General features: G+C 39.9%; 1 protein-coding gene across 1 annotated transcript in view; it reads left to right on the top strand.

Moving 5' to 3' along the window:
* Positions 1-696: 696 nt before the first annotated feature.
* The window catches only part of LOC135888755 (hepatocyte nuclear factor 4-beta-like), a 44,200-nt gene continuing 35,648 nt past the window's right edge, over positions 697-9,248 (top strand). The window contains exon 1 of the mRNA XM_065416534.1: positions 697-811. Coding sequence (XP_065272606.1) covers positions 697-811 — 115 coding nt within the window. The remainder of the gene's footprint in view (positions 812-9,248) is intronic.

Genomic DNA, 9,248 nt, shown 5'->3' with positions numbered 1-9,248 from the left:
TGATTTTTGTCCCAGATCCCTAAGTGGCCCCCTCAAGGATTGAACTCATAACCCTGGGTTTAGCAGGCCAATGATCAAACCACTGAGCTATCCCTCCTCCCCATTAGCTTCATTGAGTTTTGGATTAGGAAGCAAGTACTACACACATGTGAAGCCTTGTGTGTTCTGGCCATCTGTGGGACTGATTCTCCCCCCTCCCCCTTCTCGCCCCCCACCTCCACTGGCTCAAGTGACTCCACCTGGCATTTTTACAAGGGCAGATGGCAAATGGCAGAGAAAAGTATCATTGAAGTGACCCGAGTGCTAAGTGACATGACCCAGAGCTTTGTCCTGAAAGAACAGTTCAGTGTGTGAATGCCTCACTGCTACACTTTTCAAAATGTTTACACAGGGATTGCCATAAACCACATGGTGTTGAACCTAGGATGCAATCCAAGCTGATTTAGCCCAGGCCTTATCTGCGTCATATAATCATGATACAGGACACAGACACGCAGGTAGAGAGAGAGAAAGAGAGAGGTAAAGACTGGACCTCTTCCCCTCCAGCCTTCTCTTGGCACTGGGAGGGGACTGTGGGGGAGCTAGGTAATGATTTGTCACTCCAAGGTCTTGGGGTTGTCTCTCTGCAAAGGAAACCTTGGCCATGATTGACAGCAGGGCTGTTTTGGCCTGTTCCGTTGCTGTTGACAAGTAATAATGAAGCTTTGTCAAGCCATAATGGATATGGATATGCCAGATTATGTCGAATCCCTGGACTCCTCTTACACCATGCTGGAGTTTGAAAACCTGCGGGTGCTGCCAACTAACACGGGTGAGATTTCTGCTCAATTCCTCTTAAATAACCCCGGTTACCTTATTGAAAAAGTTGGACGTCTAGAAAAGATAGATAGGAGGTGCAGGGCAAAGGGTGGAAGGTGTAATATTTAAGGCGAGGAACTATCCGCCTTTGTTGTGGCTGTGGTTGTGTTCAGGCCAGAGTATGATCATTCCCTTCAAAACTGAAATGCATGGGGTTGTTTTTAATAATTTATTCAGCCCCCTAGTGTGCTAGGTATGATGCAAGTAAAGACCCTGCCCAGAAGAGCTTGCAACCTGTTACGAACAGTTTCAATATCTCTGGTGCTCTGTAATATGCATTCTGTTTTGTATCTAAGGAGCAGGGAAATTACTTCGCACACAAAGAAAAAAATGTTCTCCTAAAATGACATAGACACAAATGTATGGCGATACTTATAGGGAAAAAAGACAAGTGTGTATATACATGGTTTGAGCAATTTAATCCTTATAAGTGCCATCTGTGTTGTTACTCACAAAATACACTGTGAGCTGGGGTCACTTATTCGAAGGTTTTTAGCTAGTAAAGTAAATATCCAAATGTTCTGATCACCTACCTGGGAATTACAGCTCATTTACTAAGCTTGACCCAAGTCTTTTCAACACACAAGGAACATGACTGTAATGTGCGCTTGACCCTAGCAAATATCTGCCTTGTCCAGAGAACTCCAGGAAAGTTGCACAGCAGCATTTGGGACTAGAGCATTCAGAAGTTTGTTTGATGTCATTTTAAATAGTAAACACTCTTCTAGAAACACTAATCGTCCATCGCCTGAAATGTGAGGTGAAGGACACTATAAATTATGCAATGTAAGGCCAACATCATAAATAAAATTGGGAATAGTCCAGCCTGCCTGGATAGTCTAAGTAAGTGAAATGTCAAGAGGTTTATTCTAGTTAAGATTAATTTCTTACTGCATCACTTATACTTGCTCATTAGTGGTTTCATCAAAAGGAAATCAGGAACAACAGCTTTTGAAATGTGTTTTGCCAGCAACTCAAAGTTATTATGCATGCTTATGTGGGACACAAAGGATTTCAGAGCTTATGTTCAAAAGAAAATGAAAAGGCCCAAAGAAAATTAGAATTGTCAACTGGTCTCAAGAAAAGTTCATCCTTTGGAAAAGAACTTTTGAAAAGTTTGGCAGCTCAAAATTGAGTATATCAGATTTCATATTATTTTCACTGAACGGTTTCCATTTGATACTATGTCGTCAGTAAACATGTTTAGCCCTGGCACTCGCTTTCTTGAACAACAAGATACATTTTTTATCTATTGTACAAATTGTCCCCAAATCCATTGTAATTGTGACATAAAACCCTGTATTGTTGTGGTGTTTCATTAGGTAAAAATTACAGGCTCAGTTTTTTCTAAAGGCGAAGGCTATCTAGGTTGGTATTGGGCTATTTGCCTTATTGTTAATAAGTAACTGGCTCTCTCGGGAACTAGCTGTTTTGAAATTAGCTTGTTTGTCTTTGGTAAGTAGCCTCTTCTACTGTTTGTAAGAATAGTTTTAAAAAGAGAGGTGAAATCTCTATGCATGAAAATGTATTCTAAACCAACAGCATTCAGGATGCATGACTTCCCAATCTGTTTTAGCAATATTTTTACGAAGTATTAAAATAAAGAAATATTCTCACTTTAGATAGTGTTTATAAAAAACAGGGAATTAGTTCAAATTAAATCTATATACATTTTTTTAGGACCCTAGTTTGCCCCACTGAAACCAATGGAAATTTGGCTCTACACTTTAGTTGGAGCAGGAGCAGGTCTTCAATATATATATTCTAATGAATTTAGGGCCTTATTCTGAGTTTACAAGAGTCTGATCATCCTTACACTGGTATAAATCCAGTGACTTCAGTGGAGTCACTCCTGATTTACCCTGGGGTAAATGAAAGCAGAATCAGGCCCTTAAGCCTCTTTCTAAAATCTATGCATCACTTAATGAAATTAAATGGCAGCAAATTTAAAATGGAGAACAGGAAATTCTAGGTCTTTTTGTGATTTATAATTAACCTGTGGAACTCACTACTGCAAGATATTATAGAAGCCAATAGTGATTACGGGTTTATTTTAAAATATAAGTAAGATATAAAGGTATATTTAAAAATGGAATGTGTAATTATACTTATCTTTTTTTTAAAATCCTAGCTAAGGGCTCTCAGTCCTCAAATTTCAAGGCATAAAATGATCATGAGCTGAGAACAGGAACTTATTTCCTTTGTGGAGTATATTAATGCACTATATTTGGGTGGCGTACACTTTCCTTTGAAATATATAACATTAGTGATTCTAAGAGAGAGGATACCAGACTAGCAGGAAGATTGGTCTGTTCCAGTATGGCAGTGGTAGAGGGTGTTAGTCTAAATGTTTCCTTAAAATTTAAAATAATCATAGTTTTGTGTTTGTATAATTACGGTAGCTATGGATAAAAGGTTATGTTCAAAGGAGCTCAGTGAAATTGTCGGTTCTTCTGGGTTAAGCTAGTAGAATTGGACACTTGTCAAATACTGTGGCAATATCAGAAGCACCTCTTGAAATTTGGCTTTCCCGTAAAATTAGTATTTCCTTTATACAGCTTATCAAAGATAAGTTGTACCCACAAACTAATAATAAGTGGGCAATAAGTTAAGTGGAGCTAGTTAGCCAAAAGGTGAGTATATGTCATGAAAAATTTCAAAGGAAATGAACATTTTTCATTTATTTCAAAGGTTTACATGATTTTTAATGAACAATTTCAAAATGAACTATTTGGAATTTTTTCAAGAATTGTATTTTTTTATTTTCATGAGGGAAAAAAAACTATTTTCTCTTGCTTTTCTTCTATTCTCCTTTGGAAACTGGGAGGAGAAGTAAAAAAGCAAGAGAAAGTATTTTTCCCAATGAAAATTAAAACTTTTGTCAAAAATAGGAAATTTCAAGGAAACTAGTGTTGTTTTGTAAAACATTTTTGCTTTCTTTGAAATACCATTTGTCATCAAAATTTGCCATTAATCGAACAATTTCAACCAACTCTTGAGTTAACCCTACTTTTTTGTTAGCTATTATAATTTTCTTTTTACATGAGGGAAGCCTATGAATTAATTCCGAATCTTCAAGCTTCTTTGTACTTTATATACAATTGGCAAATGTGGTTAATGTAGCAATGGTTAATTCAGAAATGAATAAAGGAATCCATTGCGGGAGTGGAAGAGGGCATTACAATTTTGTCTATTTCAGACAGAAAGAGTGGCCAAAAAAAAAAAAAAAAGAGGGAAAATCAATGTTAGTCTTTTCTTTCCCTTATACCGTGTTATTAACTGGAGAAATATTCCTGCTTGGTACAATCTTGTTTTATTTGATCTTGGCTACAATTGCATCTATCTTGTTACTTAGTTCTTTATGTGGTGCTCATCACATATTTCATCACAGTTATCATTTTTTCTGTAAATTTACATTAATCACTTGGCCAATTGCAGTATAAATAAAGCTCCCATCTTTGGTGATTCCTTTACCTTCCATAGCATTCAACCGCCAAACTGAGTCTGAAGAGTTTAACGTGACCCTTTTAAAAACTCACTCTCAGCCAAGCTGCAATCTGACCCTTGTACAGTCATAGTTAAGGACAAGTCCAGCTAATGAAGATAATTTTAAAGCAATAAGAAATGTTCTGCCAGTAAGAGGGTGTGAATGCCTGAATATTCCACAAGGTATCAAGCATGCTGATAGCTCTCTGATAGGTCAGTTACTGTGTGAGTTTAGGAACAGTTAATCTAGGCTGGTTTTGATTTTGATCTTTAAAATACCTCACCTCGGATTGTTGGGGGTTGGAAAACTGATTTATAATGTATTTGAATTGCATCAGCGCCACGTTTCAAAGTGGACTGCAATCCTGCCTCTGAATTTGCATGCTGCCATTTTGGAGCTGACAATACCACTCACATTTTTGTGCCCCCCCCCCCAATTTAGATTTACAAACAAAAACTGAAAATCTGGCACATTTAAATCAAGTTTTAGTGCGTTCAAAATTGGTAACTGAACACTATATGCACCCCATATGCCCCTTTTGCTATATCACTTTAGGTGCATAAACAATTTTTTAAAATGAGGACTTAGATTACTGCAAAGATATAATAGGTCAGTCTGGGGCATGGATGGAAGGCTCTATCATCCCTCTACAGATATCCACTAAAGACTTTATCATTACTGGAGGTAGATCTGAAAAGCAAAATTCAGATCTGAAGTGAATTCTGAGCCCTAGTCCAAATTTTGGGGCATTCAAATCTTGGGTGTTGATTAAGGCCCATTTTCTCTTCTTATATATTGTTTGTATTGCAGTAGTATCTAGTAGACTCCACCAAGATCAGGGCCCCAATCTAAATAAACAAAACAAAAAGGTTGGAGGGGAAAGAGAGGTGACTGTCCAAGGGCAAGTTCAATAATTAAGCTGAGAATTAAACCCAGGTAGCATAAATTTCACAAGGAGCGGTAGCTGACTGGTTAAGGCACTCGACTGCCATCACAGCAGTCATGGATTTGTCTTGCTCAGTCTCACACTGAAAGGTTACCTCCTGCTCACCTAGCTGCAGAATGGGTACCTGTTCCATAAGGTTAGGGAAGTCAAAGTTGGTTAGACATGATGGTAGCTGCATCAGTCCGTTGTGTACTGTTGGCTGCGGAAACAGACATGCCTAATCATGTCAGCATGGTGAGCCATATAAGACAGACTTTGCTCTTCAGTCTCAACCACAAAACCACCCTTTCTCTCATTTGCTGTAATTGCATAATTTCATTTCAGCCATGCTATGCTATGCTTATACACAGTATATACCAGAGATAATTTCTGGTCTCCCGTCTACATCTGAACTTTCCTGAGTTTGACAGAGGTTTTCATATAATTTTTAGCTATCAGGCTAGGCTATAAATTCCCAGATTTTATGTTGATGATACATCACTTCTGAAACTCAGGCAAGTCTTGGATTTCAAGAGTAATTTTTCTGCCAGAGAATTTTGGCAGCAAATATGCCTCAGTGATACTCCCAGGGAGTAGACTGATATTTTCACTGCAATGACAATTCTATTCTGTCCAGAAACCATCCAGGACTAAGATCAGCTTTTCAGACTGTATCTAATGACTGGTCTCTGTTGGAAAGAACGCCACCAGATGCATCCTTCTAGCAAAAGACCAACAGACGTCTCACAGGAAAAGTTTTAGGAAAGGTTCTGTTTAAAGACAGTTCTGTTATATTATGGGGACGAGCAACTGTAACTGTTACACAATGCTGTGTTTTTGTGTTGGACTAAGTATATGTCCTCTAGTGACTATGTAGCTCTGCCTTTCTTAGTAGAGCTCAGTCCACCCGCAAACACCCCCAAATTTTGTGTAGGTTGGAAATCCAGATCCGACATTTGCCACTTGAGCACGTGTCTAGTGACATTTTCATGAAAACAGGATTTTTTCATGTTATTCATTTGCTCTTCCTTATTCGGAGTCAGTCAGTAGTCTGTGACAGGGGTATAAATAGTGATTTGACATTTGTACGCACACTGGCTGAGCTGCTAACTACTGCCAACCATATCACTATCATCTTCTGAAAAGGACACGTCAGTGCACACGGTGGCCTGAACTTTGGACTGATTTACGCTGCACTGGGTTAATGAATCCTGGCCTAATTTTACAGCTATACAATTCCACTGAAGTCAGTGACATTTTCATGGGTGTAAATTAGAGCAGAATTGGTCCTTAACTTCAAAGAGATCATGAGACTCCTATGATGCACCATGGTGTCTCAGCCACAGGGAGAAACTGTGGTGCATCATGGGAGGTGTAGTCTGGCCAGAACTGGGTCCATAGAGGAGGACGGGAACCCAGAACTACAACTCCCACTAGGCAGATGCAGAGATTAATGCCAACTTGAAACAAAATTAAATGTTTATTTCTCATTTTCCCATTGGAACATTCTCCCAACTGATCTTTTCTCAGAGAAAATTTTGATGAAACCTCTTCTGATGAGAAAATGTTTCATTTAAATTTTTTCGACCGGCTCTAATGATCGTCAACATTATGGGTGTACTTAGATACAATGAGCTACCAGTGTTTTAATAAAGGGCCAGATTAGCCCCACTTACTCACTGAGTAATGCCTTGCTCACTGAAAATCAGTGGGACTGCCGCTGAGGTGAGCTACTACTTGGTGTGAGAAAGGCTAGCAGAACTGGTTCCCAAAAGTCTGGAGCTGAAGCCTGCAGCCTTTGCTCAAGCAAAACTCCCATTGACTTAGGACCAGGTAGGGAAGCCCTCACTGATGTTGTGAGCAGTTACTCACCCAGAGTTTCACAGTCTGGCCCTTTGCTGGGATATTTGCCCATCAGAACTGGGCTCTATTGAAAAATGAAAAGCCCACTGGATCCAAATTCTGTCCTGAGTTGCCTTGGCCCATCTCCACTGAAGTCAATGTGGGTTGCATAGACGTAACTGAGAGAATTGACCTCCTTATTGATAATTTTTGTAGTGCCATTTTTTTTTTTACTGGAACTCAAAATCAAATAACCAGTGAGACTTTGTTCATTGTGGCCAGGATAACCATATGCTTGTTCAGAAAAGAAATAGGTGGATCAAGAAGCTGCAGCTGATATTGACACAATACAGTACACTGGAGATATTGTTCCAATAGAGTCCATTCTATGCTTAACCGTCACAAATGTAAGACTGGCAAGATCAGTGTAAACTTGGGTTATCTGCTGCCTATGGCTTTAACTCGTGAGATATTGAGCACCTTTTCCAAAGGGCTGACCACTCACCACTCATTGACATCAGTGAAAGCTGGGGGCACCGCACCCCAGAGAATTTGAAAAGTAGCAAATTGTGATTCCTGCACATATTATTGGCTAAGAATTATGCACTTATTATTAATTATTATTTATTTATTTTATTATGCTACCTTTTGTCCCCTATCCCATACGTATGGCTTACTTGTTTGCCTCATCCACCTGTTACACCTTGTCATTTAGTGTATAAGCATTTGGGGGCCAGGGCTGTTACTTTTTATGTTTGTACAATGCCTAGCACACCGGGACCCGGATCGGCTTGCTCACTAGGCACTACCACAATAATAATAATAATAATAATAATTAATCATTAATGAAGAAGTCACTAGAATTGGTAGACATTTTTTGGTTGAAAAAGTATCTTCAACAAAAATATAGCGTTTCATCAAAAACAAATGTCACTTTTTGGGTAAAAATGTTCATTTTTTGAAAACCAAAGACTTTTAGGTTTTCATGGGAAAAACCTTTTTTTTCTCTTGTGAAATTTTGATGAAAATGAAATGAAGCAAATTTCTTTTTGAAATTTCCCTTATAAAACAATTAGCATTTTCTGACCACCTCTGATGGCCACCCATTCTAACTGGGAAGAACATTCTCAGAGTTTTAATTCTGAGTGTCCTTCGGGGTCCTGTGTTACCTCTTCCTGTTTGGGCTTGCTATTTCAGTGTTTCTCAAACTCGGGTCGACACTTGTTCAGGGAAAGCCCCTGGCAGGCCAGGCTGGTTTGTTTACCTGCCCCGTCCGCAGATCCGGCCGATCACGGCTCCCACTGGCTGCAGTTCGCCGCTGCAGGTCAATGGGAGCTGCTGGAAGCGGCAGCCAGTAAGTCCCTCGGCCTGCGCCGCTTCCAGCAGCTCCCATTGGCCTGGAGCAGCGAACCGCAGCCAGTGGGAGCCGCGATCAGCCGGACCTGCGGACGGGGCAGGTAAACAAACCGGCCCGGCCCGCCAGGGGCTTTCCCTGCACAAGCAGCGACCCCAGGTTGAGAAACACTGCTATTGACTTTGATGATGATCTCACGACATCACAGAGTCAGTCCCTATATACTGAAAAACACGGTCCTGACTAATGCTAACACAAACCTTCCACCTGAGCACCCCTGAAGAAGCGATCTGCGTCATCTGGCTCTTTTCAAAAGTGTCTCATTTCCAAACTGCACCACAATTGTAAGGATTAAGAGGAAGGCTGGTCTTGTGGTTAAAGTCAGTGCAGAATTTTCAAAAATGTGTAAATTGTAAGGGCCAAATTTTCACAGTGGTGTCAATTTCATCCTCTAAAACTTGTGCCTGCAAGTTTTGTGAGTGCATGAGATGTGGATTCTTAATGTTAGGTATCTAACTGCCTAACTTACACACCCAAACAGCTCTCATTAAAGTCCATGGAAAGACATTCATTAACCTTGATAGGAGGCAGTGGTAGATGTGGCTTCTGGGCTTGTTGGAAGAAATTTAGAAGTTGTTTTCAACAAAATGGCCCTGTGCACATCCTTGTTAGTACTTCGAGGGTGCTGAAAATGGTATGGATTCCTGCTCTGCCTAGAAGCAATGGCGTAGGGGTGGTGTGTGTACATATGTTTAGGGTGGAGGGCGGGGTTGTACAATTAT

The sequence above is a fragment of the Emys orbicularis genome, chromosome 14 (assembly GCF_028017835.1).
Source record: "Emys orbicularis isolate rEmyOrb1 chromosome 14, rEmyOrb1.hap1, whole genome shotgun sequence".
In the NCBI taxonomy this organism is placed as follows: Eukaryota; Metazoa; Chordata; order Testudines; family Emydidae; genus Emys; species Emys orbicularis.
Note: the sequence above shows the minus strand (reverse complement) of the source record. Positions and strands in the feature narration are given on the sequence as shown.